This window comes from Hyaena hyaena, unplaced genomic scaffold (genome assembly GCF_003009895.1).
Source record: "Hyaena hyaena isolate Hyena2069 unplaced genomic scaffold, ASM300989v1 scaffold_78, whole genome shotgun sequence".
Classification (NCBI taxonomy): domain Eukaryota; kingdom Metazoa; phylum Chordata; class Mammalia; order Carnivora; family Hyaenidae; genus Hyaena; species Hyaena hyaena.
This window is the reverse complement of record NW_024080710.1, coordinates 3063631-3090789: the sequence shown is the minus strand read 5'-3', so window position 1 is coordinate 3090789 and position 27159 is coordinate 3063631. Positions and strand designations below refer to the sequence as shown.

The following is a 27159-nucleotide window of genomic DNA, read 5'->3' as shown; positions in this document are numbered from 1 at the left end:
TGATAGTTTCCTGTCTCACTTTCAGGTCCTTTATTCATTCTGAGTTTATTTTTGTGCATGGTGTGAGAAAATGATCTAGTTTCATTCTTCTGCATGTTGCTGTCCAGTTCTCCCAACACCATCTGTTAAAAAGGCTGTCTTTTTTCCATTGGATATTCTTTCCTATGAAGCAGTATTTCTTAAGAACAACAACAAAGAGGGGCACCTGGGTGGCCTACTCTTGATTTTGGCTCAGGTCATGATCCCAGGGTTGTTGGATCGAGCCCCATGCATCGGACTCTGTGCTGAGCATGGAGCCTGCTTGGGATTCTCTCTCCCTCTCCCTCTCTCTCCCTCTCCCTCTCTCTCTCTCTCTCTCTCTCTCTCCCCCTCTCCCCCCCTCTCTCTCTCCCTCCCTCCCTCCCCCTCTCCCTCTCCCTCTTTCCCTCCCCCTTCCTCTCCCTCTTCCCCCCTCTACTCCTGTCCCTGCCTCGTGTTTGTGCACGCACGCATGCATGTTCTCCGTCTCTCTAAAATAATAGTAAAAAAAGCCAACACAAAAGTGAAGACTTGTGTTAAAGGATATTTGAAATGTGCAAAAGGAGAGTGATTAGTGCAGTGAACCTCTGTGTGTTTCATCACCCTGATCACTATGTGGCCCATCTTGTCTCATCTACACCCTCCCGCCCTCTCCCTCCCAGTGTCGTGAAGGAATCTGAGATGTCACACTGTCTTGCCTGCAGACACTCCTGCATCTCTGGTACGTAACTCTTTCATAATGTAGCCTCAGTATCATTATCCCGCTACAAACAATAATCCCTTAATGTTATTAAATATTAGATTTTCAGTTCCTCCAGTTGTCTTGTAACACAGGTATTTTTACATTTGTGTCTTTAAGTCAGAATCTGAATAAGGTTTGTACATTATGATCTCAGTCTACAGATTCCCTCTGTTCTTCCTTAAAACATCTACCTTGCGATGTTAGCAGTCATTTATGATTATTGCCTGGAAAATTCACCACTTCATTAGGAGTTGCAAAATGGGATTTTTCTGTCATTTCTTTTTTATTTGTTTATCAGCAGGATACCTCTGTAAAGAGAGATTTCTTCTCTTTAAAAAGTTGGTTGTCCTGCAATACTATTAGTAAAGAAAGGATAAAGCTTCTTTCCTTTCACTTACCAGCTTTTAAAACAATTACTTAGTCCCCAATATCCTCTCAAGGTGATCACTGAGTGAGTTTGTCTTAGTTATCTTTATGAACTCATGGGCTTAAACATATTTGGTGATTTGGCGGGTTTCAACCTATTACAAGAATTATTCTTATTGGTGCTGTGATTGCTCAACTTTGGCCAGTGGGAGCCTCTTTAAGTTGGCTCCTGAGTCTTTTTGATACCATCCTCGTAGCCTTTGCTAGTTTTCCTGCTGTCTGGTATGAGGAGATATTTCAGGTTCACTTTGTACACTTCCTGCTTCAGGTCCGGAATCAGCCATTTCTCTGAGTGCTGGTCACATAGCTACCATCTGTGGAGCTAAGAGGGACATTCTAGTCCCTCAGAAGGAAAGCAAGTGTTGATTGTAACATTGTCACATTGTTTACATAGATAGTTTAGGCAGGCTGAGCTGTTCTTTTTTTTTAATTTTTTTTAAATGTTTTATTTATTTCTAGGAGAGAGAGAGAGAGAGAGACAGCGTGAGCAGGGGAGGGTCAGAGAGAGAGGGAGTCACAGACTGAAACAGGCTCCAGGCTCTGAGCTGGCAGTCAGCACAGAGCCCGACGCAGGGCTCGAACCCACGAACCGCGAGATCATGACCTAAGCGAAAGTGGGACGCTTAACCAACTAAGCCACCCAGGCGCCCCAGGCTGAGCTGTTCTTATCAAGGAATGGTGGGCACTCTCCTGGAATTTAAATTCCTAGAGGCCAGCCTGGGCCCACCTTGCAAGCAAGCCTTTTTTAAGGACAGTAGTCTCAGGCTTGCTGTGTTACCTCTTTTCTGCACAGCTGCCTAGTAGACATTTTGTGGTGGTGACGAGTACATAGCAAGTTGGTTGAAAAGTCAGGAGTTCAGAGGAAAGGTTATGATGGAGATAAACTTGTGATAGTCATTCCTGTATAGAAGGTATTCAGAGCCTGAGGCTGAGTGAAGTCACTTTAAGAATGAGCACAGAGAGAGATCCAAGAACAGGCCCTTGAGCAAGAAATTTGGCAATGAGGAAGAGCTAGCAGAGGAGACTGAGAAAGAGCAAATGGTAAAATAGTTTGAAGTGGAGTGAGAACCAAGAGAATGTAGTATCCCTAAAGCCAAATCATAAGAGTGTTCAAGAAGGAAGGCATGGTCAGTGGTGTCAAATGCTGCTGATAGGCTGAGTAAGCTGAAAATGGAGAGTTGACTCATGGCAATGCGGAGGTTGTTGGGGACCTTGAAATATGCTGTTTCAGTGAAGTGGTTTGGATCAAAGCTTGATAAAAGTGGGCTTAAGAGAGAACAAGAAAAGAGGGAGTATAGACAGTTCTTTCAAGGAATTTTGCTGAAGAAGGGAGCAGTATAGTGCAACAGTTGGAGGGGCAACGGAGGTGAGGAATAACAACATGAGAAGAAATAATAGTGTGTTTGTATGTTGATGGAGATGCTCTAGGACAAAGAAAAAAAATCAATAATGTAGGAAAAAGGAGAGAATTATTGGAACCCAAGGAAGCAAAAGGGAATAAGATCTAACGTCTAAGGTGAGGAAGAGATGGCCTTGCGTAGAAGCATGGACAGCCCATCCATAGTAACAGGAAGTGGGCACAGTACGTCATGTGATGGGGTGGGTTGGTAGGAATGTTGTTGAGAGGTTGTACATGGAGGTGGTAGCATGGTTACCAGCTGTACTCGAGGACTGGGGAAGAGATGCTGGAGATTTAGAGAATGAAGAGGTATGAAAGAGTTACCATAGAGAGTGAGTGGATAGGGAAAGATAGATTCCTAGGTACCACCTGGAGGTTAGTGGTAATGAACTTAAAAAATGAGACTAGTTTTAAGATGAAAGTGTATTTTTTTTTTTTTTTTTTAGTTACTTTTAGCCATTGGGCTATAGGTGCAGAGTAGGTGATGACTTAACCGGTGTTTGAGTTTAGCTGGGCAAGTGTCTTTGCAAGGAGAGCAGTAGAATTAGTGGTGTATGCTAGGGAGTGATTATAATAATGGACCATGGCATCTGAGCTGGTTAAGGAAGGAAGTGAAGAAGTAAGCTGTAAAAATGTGGTATGACCAGTTATAGGTCCTGCACGTCCAGAGAGTTGTTGGAGTTGTGCATTTAGAGGGGGTAAGTAGGAAGATGGGAGAAGCTAATAAGAGAGTGAAAAGTTTGAACTTGAATTTAGGGAAGGGTATGCAGTTATTGATAATGGGAAGGTACGTGACTATAAGAATGGATCATTGGGGTAAGGTGGAGAATACAATCAATGGAGAAGAGGTCAAGGAACCATGAGGCCAGGGATCATCCACATTGATTATGAAGTCACAAGAATTATATTTGGATAAATGATTAGATTTGGAAAGGGTGACAGTGAGCGAATCTTCGAGGATGCTAAGAGTGACTAGAGATTATAGTTGTCATTTCTTGACGGTTCCTCCTTCCTGTAGACTTCCATATTTCCATATGGGCTTTTCATGATTTGAAAACTTACGCTTTACAAAGGACCCTAAGGACTCTAATCAAAAGTCCTTAGTCATACTATGGTTTTTCATAACCCTGCCTTTTATAGATGCTGTTTCCTTTGTTTAAATGCTCTATACCACAATGCTTGCCTTCCACAACAGCCTTATTTATTCCCTGGCAGATGGTCGTATCCCATTTATAGCCTATAGTATACATTACATTATTTTGAAAATGACACTCACTATTTTTTTTGCTACTTTTTGTTGTTTTTAATTTTTATTTTAACTTTTTTATTTTAGAGAGAGAGTGTGTGTGAGTTGGGGAGAGGGGGCAGAGGGAGAGAAAGAATCTCTACCCTGAGTCTGGAGCCTGACACTGGCCATCCCACCACCCTGGGATCATAACCTGAGTTGCAATCAAGAGTGAACAGTCAGCCACTCAACCTACTGAGCCACCCAGGTGCCCCTCCTTTTGTTTTTGTTTTTTTTTTTAAAAAACCAGGCTGACTTCCCTTAGGCCAAGAGCCTTATCTGTCTTTTGGTCCCTGGAGCACTGTGAAAGAGTTCTCTGCAAGCTCTAGGACTGGATCTATTTAATAAATTCCTTTTGAAAGTCAGTTATTATCAAGTAAATTACAGTACGATTCTTCATTTTTACCTTAGTCAATATGATGCTTTCTTAGATGTACTTATATCAGGTGCCCCACACAGTTAATGAAAAAAGTTTATAACGAATTTCTTTTATCCATGTATTACAAAGTGACTACTCTTAATTCTTTGTATTTCAGACAAGATTTAAAAATAGAGAAGTAGTTATTATGCTAACAGTTTGGAGTGAGCATAGAAGACAGTCACTTCTACATCTTGAAGAGAGCCTCAAGCCTCAGTTTTTTAAAAATTTCTTTCCCTTCCAGTTTGAACCTTCTATTTTGGTCTTGGGAACTGAGTTCACAGTTGAAGGAAGGAGGCCCCAAAGTTACTGAGATAGTCTGTGGAGTAAAGAAAACAGGAAATTTAAAGGTGACTGTAGTACAATTAAACAAATGCTTTGTTTTTCTGTCTCTACTAACTTGTTATTTAAATGTAATTAAACACCATTTGATGTTAGTGTCCTTAGCTTTATTTTCTTTTTTTTTTTTAAATGTTTTATTTATTTCTAGCAGAGAGAGAGACACACACACAGGGTGAGCAGGGGAGGGTCAGAGAGAGAGGGAGATACAGACTCTGAAACAGGCTCCAGGCTCTGAGCTGGCAGTCAGCACAGAGCCCGACGCGAGGCTCGAACCCACGAACCGCGAGATCATGACCCAAGCGAAAGTCGGACGCTCAACCGACTAAGCCACCTGGGCGCCCCTTAGCTTTATTTTCTTATAGAGTCTTTTTTTTTTAAGTATCTCTTTTAATTTCTTAAAGAGTCTTTGGGGTCCCTGGGTGGTTCAGTCGGTTGAGCGCCAACTTTGGCTCAGGTCATGACCTCACAGTTCATGGGTTCCAGCCCTGCGTCAGGCTCTGTGCTGACAACTAGCTCAGAGCCTGGAGCCTGTTTCAGATTCTGTCTCCCTCTCTCTTTGACCCTCCTCTGCTCACGCTGTCTCTTTCTCTCAGAAATAAATAAAACATAAAAAAAAAGGGGGGGTCTTTATGTGAGGATATTTTCTGGCTATTTTGATTTTTCTTTATGATTTCTTGTATATTTATGAATTTTGTAATTAAATGAAATACCAAAATAAACCTTTTTAAATAATGTTTTTGAAAGTATATTATTAAGTTAATATATAAAAAGTCTGACAAAATACTCATTTAACTATTTTTCAGAAACTATGAGTGACGGACCTCAAGTGCACATTTTTTGGGGTGCTCCAGGTAGTCCACTGAACATGACAGTGTCACAGACCCCGACCTCTTTAGTATCCAGTGATGCTCCCTGGAAAAAAATCCAACTTGTATACACTCGCCAGTCCTTACATCTGAAGGATGAAAAATGTATGCATGAAACTCTTGAAGATTATCAAGGCCCAGAAGGTACTGGCCCCCCAGGTCTTCCTCATGGTCCTTTTTTAACAAATTCTATGAAGGAACCTGTTCATGTGAAAGAAGACTTTATACATTGTATTTCTGAAACAGAGACTGGAAAATCCCAGAAGAGCTACCCCTTAAGAATGGGTGATATAACTAGTTCTGATGTGCAAATGCGTGAACTTAAGGGCGGAGTTCAGCATTTAACAGAAGAAGAAAACTATCAGAAGCTTTTTGGTGACAATAAGAAAATCACAGATGAACAGCATAAATACCAGTCAAATGCATGTGGTCAGAACTTTCCAAGAAAAGTCTTTCAGTTAGCTCATAAGCATGCAGCTGTCCTGGAATTGGTCTGTACAGAACACATTCATCCAGGGCCGGGGGCTGTTGAAACCGAGTGGGCGCCTACGGGACACCGAGAGGGACAAATCCAGTGTCTGGAGTTCTTTTCTTCGAAGACAGAAGATGAGCCAAGGTCTGAACCTGTTAGAAGGGTCTCAGACCTTAAAATATCTACTGATACTGAATTTCTTAGTGTAATGACTTCCAGCCAGGTTGCTCTTTTATCTCAGAGGAAGTATAAAGGACAGCATTTTATAAATAAAGGGCCTGTAAACATGGAGATTGAATCAAAGGCAAGTCATGGAGAAATAACTGAAGATAATTTGATTCAGCCTAAAGATGATTTTGCAGGAGATGAAAGTGGACAAAACCAAGCAGCCCATTCCCTTGAACTCTTTAGTCCTGTTTGTCCTGAAACAAAAAGTGGCGACACTCCCATGAAGCCGGATAAAGGTCTTGAAGAAGATATAGGATCTCAAGAACTTTTTGATTTTGAAGATAAAATGCACCCCAGTGATGTATGTATTGAGTCGTATTGCTCAGGAATACTATGTTCCCAACTAAATACCTTCCACAAAAGTTCCACTAAAAGAAGTTGGACCTCTGAAGATAAATTGGGCCATTCCAAAGCTCTGTCTAAAGTCCATCAACCATCCAAGAAAATTAAGTTGGTTTCTGATGCAAGAGATCCTACAGCAGTGGGCCAGAGGAATATGTCTAAATTTAAGGGGATTAAAAAGACATCATTAATAAAAGATTGTGATTCTAAAAGTCAGAAGTATAATTGCTTAGTCATGGTTTTATCTCTGTGTCATGTGAAAGAAATAAATATAAAATCTGGGCCAAATTCTGGCTCTAAAGTGCCTTTAGCAACAATTGTGGTAACTGACCAATCAGAAATTAAGAAGAAGGTCGTTCTGTGGAGGACTGCAGCATTTTGGGCACTTACTGTGTTTCTTGGAGATATAATTTTGCTCACAGGTAAGGTCATCATGGGAGAGTGGTAGCTTAAAGCTGTAGGCTTTTCTCCCCGCTCCCATTTCTACCCCGCCTTTTTACTGTTTGCCTCCGTGGGAGCCAGCGAGGTCCAGACCTTTCCAGCATCTGTGTTAGTCTCCTCACCACTGCCCGTGTCCTGTGCTTTGCTAGTTCTGGGCCTCTGCTCTAACCTGCTTCCTCCTGAACCTCCCTTCCACTCCTCTTTTAAGAAGACTTCCCTGGTCTCACTCCTCTTTCATTTGCTCTGTTAGCAATCAGGTCATATCATCAGACTTGTTCTTTGTTTTCTTATGGTTTTGTCTACATGGGTCTTATTTTTAAGCCTTTTCTTTATATTAGCAGTCTTATGAAAGGACAGTGTTTCTACTACTTAATCCCTAATAATGCTGCACCTGTCGCATTCTTATTGAGGAAGCAGATACAGATTTTCTGTTGTTTTTAATTACTAAAATTATATTAATCACATTTGGAAACGTGGAAAGGAAAAACTCTTGATATTAAACCAACCTCACGTCACCACCAGTAATGCTTTGGAGAGTTACCTTCCAGTTATCTTCCCTATGCTCCTTAAAATGTGTATACATACATATAGGATAGTTGATATTTGTTGGGATCCTATTTTGTGTTTTTAAAAAATTTTTTTACATTTATTTGTTTTTGAGAGACAGAGATGGACAGAGCACAAGTGGGGAAGGGGCAGAGAGAGAGGGAGACACAGAATCTGAAGTAGGCTCCAGGCTCTAAGCTGTCAGTACAGAGCCTGATGTGGGACTCGAACCCACAAACTGTGAGATCATGACCTTAGCCGAAGTCAGATGCTTAACTGACTGAGCCACCCAGGTGCCCCCTTATTTTGTGTTTTAAACTTTGCATGTATGTCAACTTATTACGACAGCTGTATGGAAAAGGTACTGATTATTATCCCCATTTTTTACTTTGAGGAAACGGTGACCCAGAAAAGTAAAGGCTCTTACCCAGTTTCACACATCTAGGAAGTGGCTAAGCCAGGATTTCACCTAGACTCTGGAACCCATACTCTTACTATATAGTTGTAATCATTAAGAACATTCAGTTTTTACCTTGCTTCTTTTTCTGACATAAGAAATCTAACATTGTGTTACATGTTCTCTTTTAACTGAAAATAACTATGCAGTATATTAGACCAGAGACACCAGTCAATTTAAGGATGGGTCCCAGACTGGGAGGAAGCTGAGTAAGCTCAATAACATGTCTAAAGAAAGAATGTGGTAGAGAAGAAGAGTGGGTGAGCCTTAGAAGCTTGGAAGAAGAAAACACGAAGGCAGTCATTAGTGGTTCCCACCTAATGGTTTGCTGGGTGAATGAGAGCCTTGGCTATTGTACATCAGGTGCGTGTGTTAGACTGTCAGGTGCAGCTTCTAATAAGGAAATAAACATGGGCTGTAACCAGGAGGCCCAGCGCGGTCCCGTCCCACTGGCAATGTCATCTTATTTGTTGGCAAGTCGGTTCATCCAGCTCCCTTTGTTCTGATTTAGTGCTCACCGAGCAGCCCTTTGCTTATGATTTGGCTTCCCAGGTGTAAAACTGCCTACAAGGTGAGAATCACCTGCCAGTGTCATTTCTGTGGCGATTAATGCCTCACTGTAAATTAAAAGAAATTGTGTTCTGGTGTTTTGTTGGTCTCACGAACTTGTTTAATGTGAGCTTGTGTTGCAGAGCTGAAATCTATTTTGGGGATGCTGACAAAATCAGATTCCCCAGACTGTGAAGAGAGAGCTGGGCCCTGGATGGTGGTTATTTTATTACCAAGGCAGTAACTGTCACTGTGTGCGCCTCACAGGGGACTTTTCCTGGCAGCTGGAAACTCAATCCCGCCATCCCTGTGCTCTCCCCTAGTGCCGTATGGAGGGTAGCACCTAGGTGACCTTCTGTCAGGTGACTTTTCCAGTTTTCTTAGCCACTTTCTCATTATGGGATATTTAGATGATTTCTATGAGCACCTTTAAAAATAATATCGTTTTTTCCCCCCTCTTTTACTTTATTTCCTTAGTAAAGTAATCTAGTCCATGAATTTCTGAATATGTTTCTTTTGTTTGTGTGGACAGATGGAAACTTCATAAAAAACAGAAACCTATACTTTCCTAATTAAGTAGCGAAATTATATTTACATAGAGATGTGTGGGCAAAATCCTATTTTAATTAACAGCATCCAGTTGTACATTATTATATCTCTATGTTGAGTATTTCTTACTGTCTACTGATATACACTGGAAGACTGAAAATTTTCCCACAGCAGATGTATTCTAGATCATGTGCCATTCAGTAACACAGTTGCCCTTTTGCCTTCATACTTTTAGCCATAGGATGAAGAGATGCTGTAAGTAAGAATTGTCTGCGGGAGACTGCCGACCCGAATTTGCAGGGGACCTGGCACCTAACTGGGAAACCACAGATTTTTAAGAACAGATAGAGAGGCTGTAGGGCTGATCAGTGAGGGGCAATCAGGAGAGCCAGGAGGCAAGGGCTGGGCCATCGAGTCCACTCCACCCTGTCACCAGTGATTAGCAAGTCACTAACCCAACATAGGTTTTACAACCTAGTTTTCCAAGGTCTGTCCTTGAAATTTCTTTTTTGTTCCTTTCTGAAGAGCAGGGATCCTGACGGTCAGGAGTATGAAGATTCTAAAATGCTCTGCTAGCTATTTCTTGCCAGGCTGAGGGGAGCTGAGTGTTTTTTCAGCAAATCAGTGGATCACATTAATCTTCTTGAAAAATTGCTCATTAGCCCTGGGGGACATGGATTGATGTGGGAAGGGGATGTGCTAGGAGAGAAAGGAATATATGATATAAAACTGTGCTGGCAGGGCCAGCGGGAAGACTCAAGGGGCAGAGTTCAACAGGTGGGGGTTTGGAGACAGAAGGTGGGGAGGGAGAGGTAGTTCAGGATGATTCTACATTTTAATTTACCTGGGTAGCTCCACAGCGCCAACAAATAAGATGGGTAATGTGAGAAAAAAAGCAGGTTTGATCAATTTTGAATTTGAAGAGCCAATAGAATATCCAGTCAGGAATGTTCCTGAGACAGTTGGGGATAAATGGGTAAGTGGGTTTGAAGCTGGGGAAAGGGCCTGGGTATAACTTTGCAAGTAAATACTTGGAATGTGTGCATCCTTGCTTTTCTTTCTTATTATCTCAAAAATTGGCTACTATTAGGATACCTTTATACCTCTAGCATTTTATGCACCAGTTATATCCTGCTTGGGATTGATATGTCTGTCTGTCTCTAAATTACAGTTTTGCCCTACTCGAAATTGTTTCTACTTGTTGGTATATATAATTCCACTTTATGATTCTTCTATATCCAACTTAGATCATAGAGCTCTCTTTTTCCTATTGGGAAGTGTTCCTTCAAAATTCTTTGACTTTTAACATCTATAGATGAAGATTATCATGCTGTTGAGGGGGAAATAATCCAAGCCCTTTAAGGATATCTTATATTGATATGTGTTTATAGCAGAAGGGGTAAGTGCATACTAATATTGTTCTAGGTACTGCTGCTTTGGGACCATTACTTTGCTTCCTGGCCCCAAATGATTTCCTTTTAATTTCTCAAAATAGACATTATGACATTTTTTTTAACGTAAACAAAAGCCATTAAACCATTGTTTGTAGAGCAGCAAGTTTCCATATTGATAGTGTTCGAATATACAGAAGTAATTCTGTTACTTCTATTTTATCATTTTGTGTCTTTAGGCAGATGATTTAACCCACTTGAACTTTAGTTGCCTGGCCTGTGAGAGACATTAATAATATTTTGCCGTGATTGGCAAGTTAACCACAGTGTGAAGGAATTTATGACATGATCAGAACTTTTTTTTCCCCTTGTCTAGATATTACTGTTCATGAAGATCATTGGGTTGGTGAGACAGTACTACAATCAACTTTTACCAGTCAGTTATTAAATCTTGGGAGTTACCCATCTGTCCAATCTGAAGAATGTAAGATACCTTTTAAATATAATAATTTTTTAGTATTTAATAGTATATACACATATTAGAAAAAAGTTAAAATAGTAATTTTACAAAGTGTTTTTAAACAGGTTAGCTGGACAGTCTTGGTTTATTTTCTTTAGTAAGAATGAAAATAGAATTCGTAAAAATAAACTTGTACATTATAAGTGATTTATTATAAGAAATACTGGAGGTCAGGTTCCATTTTCTTATTTTTCTTAGAGTGTCTACATAGTGGTGGTTCTTAACCTTGTAGGAAGTCCTAGCCTTCTTAGAAAAGCTATGTGCCATTTCTCCAAAAAAAAAAAAAAAAAAAAAAAAAGGACTTAAGTAGATAGACACAAAACTTTGCATATAACTCCAAATGGTTCCCTGGACCCCTAAAGTTCTCTGTGGGGCTCCCTAGCCTCTGGTTAGGAACCCTTGAGGTCATGAGAAAAGCCTGGGCCTCCCAGTCAGACTGTTGTTTTGAATCCTTGTTCTTCAGCCCAGCACTGCTAGGCAAGACTGCCTTCCTTCTCCGACATCCATTTTCTCTTCTTTAAAATCAGCAGTGAAGAAGCCCAGAAGCTATCTTTTTCTCCAAGAAAGAAAAAAAAAAATGAAGTAAGGGAGATAGTATAAACTGGTAGTTAGAGTCTCTGGAGTCAGAATGAGCAAGATTTGAATCCTGGCCCCAGCACTTGCACAGTCTATGTCTTGGCAAGTTACTTAACCTCATTGTACCCCTGTTTCCTCATCTGTGAAATGGAAATTAAAATACATACATAGCTTATAGGGTTGATGTGAAGATTTAATGAGAGAATGAATAATGAGGTATTCAACCTGCATGTAATATATAATAACAGTGCAGAAAGATCAGTGGGAGAAGTAATAAGCAAAAGATATTTGTTGGAATACTGTAACAGTGTCGTAGAAAGATAGCTATCAGTATATAAAAATACACTGATTTTACAAGAAATTAATTAGAGTAACAAGAAAGTTGTATGGCATATATGGAAGATACAGCATGGAATTCCAACCTGTGAATAATAAGAATTCTCAAAGGAAGGCAGGGTGAGTAGAAGAAAGTAATAACAATTAGAACAATAACAATGGTATTTGGAAAGGGTAAGTTTTCCCTGTATCCCAAGGAAACTAGTTAGCAGAAAATCTGCACTGACATATTCTCATAAAGTAACTGAAGTTGAGTTCTTTGTCTACCCAGTTTATATGTATTAGGTGTTGACACTGTTTGAGGCACTGTGCACTGGGGATATGGGGGTGAGCAGTGTCGCCCTGGTGCCAGCCTTCATGGTGCCCGTGTTCCTGTTGGTGGGCAGATATGGAAGACCTACAGACATGCCTATAATACTAGCGGCTGATAATGAATACTGTGAAGGAAACTAACAAAGGGCAGAGAAGGGAATACCACAGATCTGGCTGTGAAGGCTGCTCATGGAGCACAATTAGGGAGTTAGGAAGTTATTACAGTAGTTGAGGTTGAGAGATAATGGGTGGCCAGCAGAGATAATGAGAAATGGATGGATTTGAGATATAGCTTAGACAGACCAGTCCTAAAGAAGAAATAGAGAAAATTATTCAAGAACTACTGTACAAAAAAGTTGTTTCTCACATCATTTCACAGGAGAATTCTACCAAGAGACCAGATAGTACCAGTGCTCTGAAAACTATTCTAGAATATTGAAGAAGGAAACTTCCTAATTCCTTTTATAAAGTAAATAAAACACACCTAAACCAAAGACATTACCAGTAAGAATACAGACTAGAATTATACATGTATATTGATATACAAAGTCTAAACAAAATATTAGTAAACAAAATCTAACATACATTAAAGAAATAATGATCAAGTGAGATTTTTTTCCAGAAATGGAAAGATGTGTTCAATATTAGAAGATCTATGACCATCATATACCATGTTAATAAATCTAAGGGAAAAATTGTATGATTATCTCCTTAAGTATTGACAAAATTTAGCACCCCTTTATCATAAAAAGCACTCTAGGAAATGGAGTTGAGGGATACTTTCTCCTTCAGGATCAATAAATGTAGTATCAATACAGTGTTACAATTATAATAGAATTGATACTGTGTCACTGAAACAGATGTATTTAGTCCTAATGCCAGTATCTTATTTAATGGAGAAACTCTAGAAGCATTTCCACTACAATCAGGAACAAGGGAAGGATGTGCGCTATTTCTGTTGCTCCTCATCATGAACCAATACACCTAGAGAAGCAGAGGTATCTGAATGTGAGGAAGAGTAAAAACTGTATGTGCAGATGCTTTGATAACATGTCAGAAAAACTCCAGGGAATCAAAGAATCAACTCAAACAATGTAAGAAATCAGTGGTGTAATAGGATACTAAGATTAATGTTGAAACAATCAACAGCCTGCATATACACAAACACTAAACAGAGCACATGATGGCAGGGCAAAACTCATTTGTGAAAGCAATAAAGATGATACTTCAGCATAAATTTAGCAAGAAATTTGCAAAACCCATATAAGGAAAAAATTTTAACCACTCTGGAAAGAAACCAAGACATGAACAAATGGAAACACTACATTCCCTGTTCATGAATAAGATGACTCAACATTGTAATGGTATCAGTTCTCCATAAGTGAATTTATAAATACAGTGTCATCTCAATAACAATATTAGGAAGCTGTGCTATGGCATATACCACTTGATGCTAACCTTCATATGGAAAAACAAACATGCATGAAGAGTCAGGAGAACATTCAAAAAGAAAAAGCACAAGGGACCATGCTTGTGAGATAGGCATTAAACTGAAAAGCCTCTATAATTGAAACAGTGTGATACTGGTACATAAATAGACAAATGGACCAGTGGAATAGAACAGGAAGATCAGAACTAGACCCGTATACATATAATTTAGTATATGACAAAGATGTTATCTGAGATCACTAGGTAAAAGGTAAACTTTTTAATAAATGGTGGTGAGGCAACTAGGTAGCCATTTAGAAAAAAGACAAAATTAGAGTAGTATCTCACACAAAATAGAAGAATAAACTCCAAATGGATTAAAAATCTAAATATAAAAAATATAACCATTCAATTACCGGAAGGAAACATAGATGAATTTCTCTATCATCTTGGTGTAGGGAACACTTTCTATTATTACTCAGAATACAGAAGCAGTAAAAAAAAAAAAAAAAAGGAAGAAAGAAAGAAAACCGATAAGTTTGACTATAGAAAAATAAAGTTTTGCATGACCAGAAGCACCATTAACAAAGCCAAAAGACAATCAGCAGACTTGGAGAGAATATTTGCAACATACACCTTAGACAAAAGGCTAATATTCCTAATACAGAGAGAACTCTTACAAATTGAGTGACAAAGGACCTGATAGGAAAATGGGGAAATGGCCTGAGTTATTCAAATTAAAACTACATAGAAATATCATTTCTTACTATCAGATTGGCAAAATTTAAAAATATGATAACACATGCTGTTGATGAAGCTGTGGGAAAACAGGCCCTCTGACACATTGCTGGAGGCAATGAGAATTGCTACAGTTCTTCTGGAGAGAGATTTGGTGATAAAAAATTACGTATGTGCTCACCTTTCAACCCAGCAAGCCTACTTGTAGGAATCTGTCCTGAAGATCCAGCTACAACACGAGGCAGTATCTGTAATTGCAAGACACTGAGAAAAATAGGAATGTCCGTATATAGCAGAATGCTTGGTTAGATCATGGAACATTTCCGCAGTAGAATACTATGCAGAACTAAATTAATTTTATTATTTTATTTATCAAAAATTTTTTAAAATTAAAAATATTTATTTATTTTGAGAGGGAGACGGAACATGAGCAGTAGAGAGGGAAGGAGACACAGAATCTAAAGCAGGCTCTAGGCTCTGAGCTGTCAGCACAGAGCCTGACGCGGGGCTCAAACCTGTGAACTGTGAGATCATGACCTGACTTGAAGTTGGGTACTTAACCGATTGAGCCACCCAGGTGCTCCATTATTTTACTTTATTTTTTAGTAGACTCTACACCCAACATGGGCCTTGAACTCATGACCTTGAGATTTAGAGTTGAATATTCTACTGACTGAGCCAGCCAGTGCCTTGAATTATACACTTAAAAAAGGTGAATTTTATGTATGTGAATTATGTCACAATAAGGCTGTTATAAAAATATTATTCTGATAATGGATTTATGCTTCATCAGACTACCAGAAGCATCTGTAGTATGTAAAGGAATACAGATCCCTTTCTTTTTGCCCGGAGATATACCCCCTCCTCCAAGTATTACCTAGAAAACTCCAAGACATTTTTCCAAAACCCAGCTCCAGTATTCCTTCAGTAAAGCCTCTTCCAGCTTGCCTGGGCAGTTGCTTTTGTGTGTTGTCAGGGTGCTTACGTGTAGCTCTTATACCCTAAGCCTAGTGTTTGTCATTGACTGTCTCTAGGTTGATAATTCCTTCTGTGCAGGTATAATGACAGGTATGTCTTAGTATCCCTAGCACCTGACATAATGCCTGGCACACCGTGGATGGTTTTCTGATGAGTGAATGAATAATGAGGCTTTAGTGTGGCATAAGAAATACATTAGAATGAAGATGTAAATGGTAGAAGGAAAGAAGAATTGTTTTTTTTCCTAGTGAAATCAGCAAATAGACCTAACCTTCTGAAAACTACTTAAGTGCTTTTTGCTAAGATTGTACTTTGATCAACAATCCACCATATATTCAATTCTACCTCCCTTTCCTTCAAGGAAATTTAATGTTAATCAGCAAACTCATCAATCTGTACGTTGAAAATGTGTGCATTTTTTTTATGTGTAAAGTATATCTCAAAAAATAAGACATACTGAGACAAATCACTTAAAAATAGAAGGAAAACTTCCAAATGGCATAATGACCAAAGAACTAAATAACTGCTCTAATCATCAAGAGGAATGTTCCAATGTAACACATGCTCAAATGTCAAATGAGAGCTGGAGAGAAAAACTCTCCAAGTTCAGGGGAAGAAGTCACTGAGAGCCTCTCTAAAGTGGTTGTTCTTCTGTGTAGTATTTGAATGAGGTAGAGAGGATGACAGCATTGTAGCCAGTGACAGTCGTAAGGACAGAGGCATAGAAGTGGGGAAAAGGAAGGAATGTTCAGGAGGTCAGGTAGGTGACCCTTATGAGTATTCAGGTGAGAAACATAAGAGCCTTGAGGAAGAATGCAGTGGTTGGGATGGTTGTGGAAGGTGTGAGCAAATCAGACTGCAGCGATTAGGGGACTGAATGGGTATGAAATGGTCATGGAGGAGTAAAATAATAAATAAGTAAATAACTGAAATACCGGTCTTAGTTAATTGGTAGAAAAATGAAATCAAGAAGGGAACAGGGCAAGTTATTTCTGGAGATGGTAAATAATTCTAATCCCATTGGTTAAAAATAATGAAGCTTATGTTTTACATCTAAACATTTAAGAGTAAGTTACATGTTTGTAGAAATGAAAGCATTTTTTTTTTACATTTAGTCACTTTACAAGATAAAAAGCATGTCTACGAAAATATTGTGTTGGCAAGAAAATACAATTTTGCCGTCTTTTCTGCATGTGTATGTCTTTCTTTCCTAGATTCCAGGATAGTTAGTGGTGGTGTACTTCAAGACTTACTGGCATACGTGTCTTCAAAACATTCCTATCTCAGAGATCTCCCTCAGAGGCAGCCTCAGAAAGCGAACGGTATAGAATTTGTGGAATTGGAGGAGCTGCAGCCGGACGTGTTAGTCCATGCGGTCCTGAGGGTTGTTGATATCACTATACTGACAGGTAAACACTGGGGGCTCCTTCTTAATTTTAGATTATAAAGTAATTAAGATACAAGACTTTCTTAGGATATCATTTGGGTAGCACAATTGTATCTATCATTAGACATTATAGTATGGTGTCACCTGTGAGAGAGTAATGCCAACTAAAATATTTCTCTTCCAGAGGCATTATACAGTTATAGAGGACAGAAGCAAAGGAAAGTTGTGTTAACAGTGGAACAGGTCCAAGGTCAACATTATGTGCTTGTATTATGGGGTCCTGGAGCATCCTGGTACCCTCAACTTCAAAGGAAAAAAGGTAAATACACCAAAAAGCATTTAATCTTTTTATAGTTAGGTAAATGATTAATGCTTACGAGCCTAAGATGAAGAGCTTCTTAAGAGATTAAGATAGTCTGCATTTGAAATAGTACGTGGTCATAACTGAATATTCTTCTTTAGATTTCTTCTATTATAATTTTATACCTCCTGTAAGCAAGTTAGTGATCTAAAAAGTCCTCTACAATTAAGGGTGCCAGAATAAAAGCATCCATTTATTCCCAGGTATAATACTTTACCTTTTTAGTGAAGGTCTCATCTCATTCAGGAAACGTTCTTTGAAATTGAATTCTGGAGAAGCTTCTACAATTTTTATTCAGCCAAAGTACCCTGATAAGTAAACTTCTCTCTGGTTATAAGGCAGATGTTAGGGGAGCTGCATTAACCCTTTCAAGTCTCAGTGTTACTGTTTAATAAATTAGTATGTTCCAGGTTTTTATACCAGTTGTTTGAAAAGTGTGGACTGTTAGCCATCCATAGGATGTTTGTGTTTAAAATATGACCCATGATTACATTTTCTTTAAAGCATGAGTTAATAATAATTTATGATGTATTTAATTACATGGAATTGGTGTTTCAAGAAAATAATATATCCGTTTTGATATTGTGAGATTCTTTAGTTGTAACAGAGATGTTTAATTAGTGGCTTATGAGTCATTTTTTCCTGCTAAATTAACCTAGAGATTGATTAGGTGTGTGACTCTTTTTTTTTTTTAACCCAAAACAGTTAATGTCTCTTCCCGAACTTCTATCTACAAAATAATTATTGAAGGATAGGATCTGTCACATTCTCTCTTTTAATCATTAATAGCCCATAACCAGGATTTGAGATAAGTCTGACTTTTGACTTTTATGTTAGGATCAAACAGTGACAAATATTTGTGCAGTTGAGAAATCCAACAAACATGTGTCATTGGTAGGCCAGCCATCATTATTGACCACTATCTCATAGCTGGGAACATGAGTCTAGTGCATGTGGAACAAAATGTAGGTCAAAGGTGTTATTCCATTGATAATGGCACTGTAGCAAAGCAGACTGCTCCATGCTTAATGTGGATATTCTTTGAAAAGGAGTAGTTCTTTGGTTAATAAAAAAGACATTATAGTTCTCTGTGGATAATTCAATGATATTTAGGTTAATATTGAAAATTTGTGAGTCTAGGAATTAAGATACTGTTGTTCTTTGTTCGTCCATTCATTTAGCATACTTTATTATGACCATCATTTTTAAGTTGTGATATCCACCTCAATACCTCAAGATTATTCTTTTTAATATGGGATAATACCAATTTTGAAGGATCATATAAGCAAGTGATTCTACTTTCAGAAACTGTTAGCATTTTATGTATTCATTTAGTTCTGCTTGAGGCATTCTCTATATTAACCTTTACTCTGGGCACTGACTGGTTTTACTTGTTCCTGAGGATAATAAACTCACATGTAGGTGATAGAATCAGAAATGACTATCAGGTAGTTGTTATTGAATGCTGGAGATCACAAAGGTGATGTTTTTGGGGAGGAATAATAAGAAATCTTAAATTCACATTCTTTTGAAATATGCATGGGAATTTGGTATGCCTCATATGTAGCAAGTGTTGGTCATAGTCTAGGTCCTAGTGAGTGTGGACTAGGGGCATACATTACACTTCTTAGGAATAAGTGGGTACATAGAATAAGCTGTTCAGAAGTGAATGCCATTCTAATGCAATATTCACCTGAAAGTATTTAATAGAAGTCTAATACTTTAAAAATACAACAAATTATGGTAAATCACTCTGGTGATATTACTGAATAGGCAGAGTAATGCAGATGATCCCAACATTGTAGTTATACTTCATGCAAAATCATAGTTAGGTCTGCACAGAGGTTTGAAATCTATTCACATCTTTAATTCATGATTCAATATAGAAGTGTATTACAAATTGTCTCAATACCAGTCTCCCTCAGACTTACTAGTCTAACCTGCACATGACTCCTTTATATTACTTGACCTTGACAATCTTCTTCTGCCTTGGGATCTTAAATTCAAATGTTTCCTTTTGCCCAGAGTGCTTTCCCCTCCAGCTCCCTGCATGGATGGCTCCTTCATTTCTCAGCTCCAGCTTCATATCCTCAGAGGGGCCCTACACACATATACATAACCCCTCTCTATCACATCAACTCTTTGAAGGCCATTTGTGTCACTTAACACAATCGTGATTATCCAGTTTGTTGGATTGCTTGATAATTAACTGATTTCTTCATAGATTATAAATTCCGTGAATACAAGCATCCTGTCATGCTTGTTCACCACTGTATCCTCATTACCCAGCACTGTGCCTGCCCTCATAGGGGTTTTCTTTTCTTTCTTTCTTTTTTTTTTTAATGTTTGTTTATTTTTGAGAGAGAGAGAGAGAGAGAGAGAGAGAGAACGAGCACGTGCGCCTGCGCACACATGCACACGAGCGGGGGAGGGACAGAGAGAGAGACACAGAATCTGAAGCAGGCTCCCTGCTCTGAGCTGTCAGCACAGAACCCAAACATAGGGCTCGAACTCACAAACCATGAGCCAAAGTCAGATATTTAACTGACTGAGCCGCCCAGGCTCGAATGAATGAAGAATAAAATATAGATCAAACAACCAGTCAAAATTCTGAGTCTTAAGAAGTAAGAGTGTTTGGAGGAAGTAACTTCATTTCAGATGATAAAAAAAAAAAAAATTACAAGTTTGAAAATGCATGCACACAAAGGTTTTGCAATCCATGGAATATATTAAGAAATTACATTTAAAGTTGGGTACAGACGGCTTGTAGTTAGAACTTGACCTCTTCTCTGGGTAGCTTCAACAATTCAGGGGGATGTATTTGAAGTATAGAGGAATGTCTCAGGGGGCAGAGGGCAGGAGCGCTGATGGGTTCAGGGGTACTTGGAACTGAAAGCTGAAAAGCTTTGTGGTTCCCAGGCAGCTTCTCCGTCTGTCTACTTTATTCACTCTGTGCAGACTTTCTCTGCTTTTCAACCGTAGAGAAAGCAGCAGGAGATGGGTACTCTGTAGCTCCTGCTCTTAGTTTTCCTTTTAACTGAGACCAGTCCCGTTTCCAAATTCCCAGCAAGGCAAATCTGACTGTCCAGATTGAATTTGATTCAATCAACTGTGGCCTCAGGGACAGGGTGGGAAAGTACAGTAGGAGTGCCTGAGCTTATTTCAGAGGGTGAAGGAGCAATTGAGAAGGTCATTTGTGGTCTGGGTGGGCACAGAAAGGATTCACTATCAAACATATGTATGTTTACTGGCCTGGAGAGATGTAAATGATGTTAATATTTAGTTTAAAAAAATGAAATATAAGATATATGTATATAAAGCATATGCTATGGGCGCCTGGGTGGCTCAGTCAGTTAAGCGTCTGACTTCGGTTCAGGTCATGATCTCACGGTTCCTGGGTTCGAGCCCCATGTCAGGTTTTGTGCTGACAGCCAGCTCAGAGTTTGGAGCCTGTTTCAGAGTCTGTATCTCCTTCTCTCTCTGACCCTGCCCTGTTCACACACTCTCTCTCTCATAAATAAATAAAACATTAAAAAAAATAAAAAAAAACATGTTGTATTGGTACAATAATGGTAATTAAAAACATGGATAAAGGAAAAAAATAAGTACATTATAAAATTTCATGTACAATAGGATCCCATTTTAATAAAGCAGATGTGTAAGTGTGTGTAGATATTAAAAAATTGGGAAATACAGAGACTAAAATGCTAGCAATGGCTATGTGTGTTGTTTTCTTTATGCCTTTAGTTTGAATTTTATGGATGTGTGAATCTGCATGTATTTTTAAAATATGATATTATGATACATGATATTACATGTATCATAATATAAATATAATGAACTGAAGCATCCATTATCTAGTATATTAAAACATTGGCCAATCTTATTTCATCTATTACTGCCCTTTTGTATAAATATTTTATAGTGAATATATTTTATTTGTAATTAAGAAATAAGGCAAACTTTTTCCTTTTGAAAAAAGAGCAGGTAATGTTTGAAATATCGAGCTAACAATTTGAGAAAAGAATAGAATTAAATTTATACTTTATATTTGTACCAAAATAATTCCATATGCATTAAAGATTCAAATGTTTTTTAAAAAAAGAAACCATGAGTAGTAGAAGAAAATATAAGCAAACTTATTTGGAAGCTAAAGATTAGAAGTTTAAATAAAATGCAGCAACAAGAACTGTACATAAAAATCACCATATACTAAATTAAAAGGAAAGTGAAAAACCAGAAAAAAAATAATGCCACCTCACGCCAGTCAGAGTGGCTAAAATGAGCAAATCAGAGAACTCTAGATGCTGGCGAGGATGTGGAGAAACGGGCACCCTCCTACACTGTTGGTGGGAATGTAAACTGGTACAGCCCCTCTGGAAAACAGTGTGGAGGTTCCTCAGGAAACTAACAATAGAACTCCCTTATGACCCAGCAATAGCACTGCTAGGAATTTACCCAAGGGATACAGAAATGCTGAGGCATAGGAGCACATGTACCCCAATGTTCATAGCAGCACTCTCCACAATAGCTAAAACATGGAAAGAGCCTAAGTGTCCATCAACAGATGAATTGATCAAGAAGATGTGGTTTATCTATACCATGGAATACTCCATGGCAATGAGAAACAATGAAATCTGGCCATGTGTAGCAACATGGATGGACCTTGAGGGTGTTATGCTGAGCGAAATAAGTCAGGCAGAGAAGGACAAATATCATATGTTTGCACGTATAGGAGGATTAGGAGGAACTTGACGGAGGAACAAGCGGGAGAAGAAGGGCGGAAATGGTGGGGGAAAGGGAGAGAGGCAAACCATGAGAGACTCTTGAATGCTGACAAAAACTGAGGACTGATGGATGTGGGGGGGAGGGGAGGATGGGCATGGAGGAGGGCACTTTGGGGATGAGCACTGAGTGTTATGTAGAAACTAATTTGACAATAAACTATTTGAAAAAAAAAAAAAAAAGAAAAAAAAGAAAAAAAATAATGCATTTTGTCAGAAAATAATGTAATAAAGAAAAGACAGATATCTGTAAGGATAAATGGGCAAGAGATATGAACAGGAAGTCCCTAAAGAAGAAATAAAAATGGCCAGTGAATGTATGAAAAAAAATTTACTTATTAGTAGTTGAAGGCACACAAATAAAATAATGACAGTACTTGAGTTTTCTCTTGAGAAGTTGATAGAGAATATATAAAGGAACAGCGACTCCCATAAACTATTGGAAATGTAAACCGGCAAAACCTTTCTTGAGGACAACTGACAATGCATTTGAAAATCTCAGAATTTGGAATACCTTTCGCCTAATAATTACACTTTTTGGAATTTATCACAGCTATACATAGAGATGTAGCTAAAAATATAGTTATCACAGTATTGTTTATAATAGTAAAAAAATAAAAAAAAAACCAACCACATGCCCCCTAATAGGGAATTGGCATAAAATTTTTTTTAAGATTTTGGAATATCTGTGCCAAAGTATTGACATATTATGAGTATTTTACAATAATATAGAATAATGGGGTGCCTGGGCAGTTCAATTAGTTGGGCATCTGACTTTGGCTCAGGTCATGATCTTGTGGTTCATGAGTTCGAGCCCCATGTCTGGCTCTGTGCTGACAGCTCGGAGCCTGGAGCCTGCTTCGGATTGTGTGCTTTTGTCTCTCTCTGCCTCTTCCCCACTTGCACTCTGTCTCTCAAAATAAATAAACATTAAAAAAATAATATGGAATAATACTTAAGGACATATAAAATGTATTTGACATATTAAGTAAAAATCACATTGAAAACAACTGGATGTCCACAAGAGTGTTAACTGTGTTGATTTGGGGGTGTTGAGAGTATAACTGTTATTTATTTATTTGTTTATTTAGCTTATCTGATTTCTAAGCATGTATTTTATAGTAAGACAAGCAAACTATTTTCAAAATAGTGATTGTTTTTAAGCAATACTTGGAATATATTTTCTCTAGCTCTTTCTAATGATACTCTGTCTGTAAGGATTTACCATTTTTAAGATTGTCTATTTTTCCAAAAGAAACTAAGGAAAAAAACTAAGGAGGCAGTGTTGGGGAGGGGTGTGAATTAGGTTTATGGCCTGAAGGAAACTCAAAAGACAGCTGTTACTATTAGAGAACTTAGTGCTAAGAAATCTTTTTGTTTTATTATAAAGTTGAATTTATTAATATAGAATGTGATTATTTGGCCAGAAGCTCTGTGCTATTCTGGTTTTAAGGATTCTAAAAATACATGCAATTGTCTCTCAATGCTTTTTTTTTTTTTTGTCCTGGAAAAACTAGCTAAATAAGAAAACAAAGGTGTTGGAAAAACCAATGAGAGATATTGCTTATGCCAGACATGTGCCCATTTCTATGCCTTACTGTTTTAAAAAATCTTTGCCTGTAGATACCAAAACAGGAAATAGCGACTCTGAAAAGCAGCTGGTTATGATAAATTATGACTGTTTAAGAGACCAAGAAATCTTTAGAGAGCATTTTTATTAAAATTATCTCCAGCATCATTATCCTGTTGCCTTAAAACAGTGTTCACATTTTGTCTCTTTACACCCAAATTCCTTAGTGTGATAAAAGTTGCATTTAACTGATTTAATCAGATCAATCTATTTAATCTGATTCTGAGCCTAGATTATTTCTTTTTTGGTGACTTTTTGTTTTTGTTTGTTTGTTTAAGATTATATTTGGGAATTTAAATATCTTTTTGTTCAGCGCAACTACATGCTAGAAAGCCTGGAATTGCACACAACATCGTGGTCATCCTGTGAGTGCTTGTTTGATGATGATATAAGGGCAGTGACGTTTAAAGCAAAATTCCAGAAAGGGCCGCCCTCTGTTGTGAAGATGTCAGAATTAGCAACACACTTAGAGGATAAGCGTTCAGGTAAGATCTTTATATACGTAAGATATTGCTAGTTTTTTTTTTTTTTTTTTAACTTTTTTTTTTTTAATGTTTTTTTTTTTATTTATTTCTATGAGAGAGAGAGAGAGAGAGACAGTGTGAGCCGGGGAGGGTCAGAGAGAGAGGGAGTCACAGACTGAAGCAGGCTCCAGGCTCTGAGCTGGCAGTCAGCACAGAGCCCGATGCGGGGCTCGAACCCACGAACTGCGAGATCATGACCTAAGCGAAAGTCGGACGCTTAACCGACTAAGCCACCCAGGCACCCCAAGATATTGCTAGTTTTAATATAAGCAAGGGAAGCTACCATTTGTGGGGAAAAATGTACAATTAAACATAAAAGTGAAATACAGGTCATTGTAAATAGCTGAACCAGATATTTGTATCTTCTGATCTCTCTGCCTATCAGTCCTTTGAGGTTACGTTGTAATTATTAGGGAGTCACTTAAAAATATTTTTTGCATATATGTACAAGCAGCTCATCATTTAATAAACCAGAAATAGAAAAATGAGCCTAACCAGAGTGACTGTTGAGATAAGCATTTTATCAAGTTATTAAGCTGTTATCTAAAAAAAAGAAAAGCTGTTATCTATACATGGTTGTTAAAATTTAGCATTGATATAGAATCTATGCAATTTGCTTACTGCTTAGTAAAATATACTCTCTAAACTCACATATTTGTATGTGAGCGTGTGTGCATGTATGTGTATAAAACTCATCCTCAGAAACACTACATGGAAGAATGCTTTTGACAGTGGATTGTATTCACATACACGCTGTCCATGAACTTAATACCATTAAAGTAATTGAGTGTAGTAGTAAAAGGAGTATGTTTTAGGTTCAATATGTTATACACTTTGAAATGAAGAGAGTAAAATAGTGAAAATAACTAGATAAAGTGATACAATTTGAGTAAGAAATACTTCTAATAAATTGCATTGGCTTCCTAAGTACAGAGATGATGCTAAAAATATGCTAACTCCTAGCTGGAGGTATAACAAATTAAACAGCTTTGAGGCTATATTTAAGGTTGCTGAATGCCAGCAATGAATCAGTAAATGTCAGTGATCATCAATCTTGGAAACTAATAAAATGTTTTCCAGTGGCTATTATAGCAATTGTTTTTAGAGGGGGAAAAGAGTGTTGAAAAAAATGGAATGTATCTGTAGGTTTATTGTTATATAATTTAAATTAGAATTTAAATTTTGCATGAGTAATTTTCCAAATTCTTATAGATGGTTTTAGATTTTATTAAATGCTAGGTGTGGTTTAAGTAAAGTAAGATTACTTTTACAATTCTAATAACAAAGGATCTGTTCCAAAATGAAATGAGTTGAAGCTCCTAACAGATCACATGCCCAGATTCTCAAGTATATTTCTGAGCCTTTTTGCTGGCATGCTATGCCCCCTTTTGGTACATCCACAGAAATGTGTAAGTTGTTTCATAGGCAGAGCAGAAGATCTACCAGAGTGCTTTTCAATTACGGCTCAAAGTGTTATTGTTTTTTTTTTAAACATTTTTAAATGTTTATTTAGTTTTGAGAGGGAGACAGAATGTTAGCAGGGGAGGGGCATAGAGAGAGAGACACAGAATCTGAAGCAGTTTCCAGGCTTTGAGCTGAGAGCACAGAGCCCAACGTGGGGCTTGAACTCACAAACTGCAAGATTATCCTGAGCCGAAGTCAGATGCTTAACTGACTGAGCCACCCAGGCACCCCTCAAAGTGTTGACTTAAAAAGATTTTTAACAGAGTTTTTAGGGTATAATTTGGATACAATGAATCCCCTTTGTTTGAAGTATATACATTCACACTGCGGAGTTTTGTTTGATAGGAAACCCGTGAAATCCCATCACCGGTCTGCCCCTTTGTAATCTTTCCCTTCCACACATGCCTGCCCCCTGATCCTTCCTGGTAATCAATCTGCTTTCTATTCACTAGAGATTAGTGATATGATTTTTATATGATTTTTTCTTTTCTATGATTTTTATACATGGAATCATATTATGTACACTGTTTTGTTTGGCATCTTTAAGCAAATTCTTTTGAGATGATCTGTGCTTTTGTGCATATCAGTAGTTCATTCCTTTTCTGTTGTATGAATGCACTCTGATTTGTCTGTTCATCTGCTGATGGACATCGGGGTTATTTCCAATTCTTGGCTATTATAAGTAAAACTTCTATAAACATTCCATGTATAAAGTGTTAGATGGACATAGTCTTTTCTGTTTTTGTGGGTAGGTACCTAGGAGTTAAATAAATAGTTGTATTGTATGGCAGGTGTATGTTTAATTTTTAAAGAAACTGCCAAACTGTTTTCCAAAGTAATTGTAGCATTTTGCTTTTCCATCAAGCAGTGTATGGGAGTTCTATTTTTCCCACATACACATCAACGCTTGGTTTGGGCATTCTTTTTAATGTATGTAAAGATAGGTAGTTGTGGTTTTAACTTGCATTTCCGTATTGGCTAATGATATTGAGCATCTTTTCATGTACCTCATTGCCATCGATATGTCTTCTTTGATGATGTGTCAACTGAAATTTTTTGCCCGTTAAAAAACAAGGGTTGATTATTTTCTTATTATTGAATTTTGAGAGTTCTTTATATTCTGAATCAAAATTATTTATTAGTTACTTGCTTTGCAAAGATGTTCTCCCAATCTATCACTTATCTTCTAGTTCTTTTTAACGAGGTTTTTTGAAGGCCCCAAGGTTTGAGTCTTGATGAACTCCAGTGTATCCATTTTTTAAAAAAATGTTTATTATTTTGAAAGAGAGCGAGCACTCGTGTGAGCAGAGGAAGGCAGAGAGAGAGGGAGAGAGAGAAGACCAGGCAGGCTCTGCACTGACAACACCAGTGGAGTCAGTGCAGAACCTGACACAAGCGTTCCATCTCACAAACTAACTGCGAGATTATGACCTGAGCCTAAATCAAGAGTCAGCCACTTAACCTACTGAGCCACCCAGGCACCCCTGGAACACTCTTTATTTATGTTTAGTGGTTTAATATAAAGGATACAACTCAGGAACAGCCAAATGGAAGAGATGCATAGGGCGAGGTATGGGTGAAGGGGCACAGAGCTCCCACACCCTTTTCAGGTGCTCCCAGCACCTCAATGGGTTCATGGACCCAGAAGCT

The 27159-nt window shown here is 38.1% G+C and overlaps 1 protein-coding gene across 5 annotated transcripts in view; it reads left to right on the top strand.

Moving 5' to 3' along the window:
- Window positions 1-27159, top strand: part of SHLD2 (shieldin complex subunit 2) — a 70620-nt gene that overhangs the window by 18370 nt on the left and 25091 nt on the right. For 4 of the 5 annotated variants that reach the window (XM_039233721.1, XM_039233723.1, XM_039233722.1 and 1 more), the window contains exons 2-6: window positions 5434-6960; window positions 10848-10955; window positions 16574-16768; window positions 16931-17065; window positions 23800-24006. In XM_039233721.1, the coding sequence (XP_039089652.1) occupies window positions 5439-6960; window positions 10848-10955; window positions 16574-16768; window positions 16931-17065; window positions 23800-24006 (2167 nt within the window). In that variant the 5' untranslated portion in view covers window positions 5434-5438. Of the gene's footprint in view, window positions 1-5433; window positions 6961-10847; window positions 10956-16573; window positions 16769-16930; window positions 17066-23799; window positions 24007-27159 lie in introns of those variants that run through there. The other variant, XM_039233724.1, reaches the window with a different exon arrangement.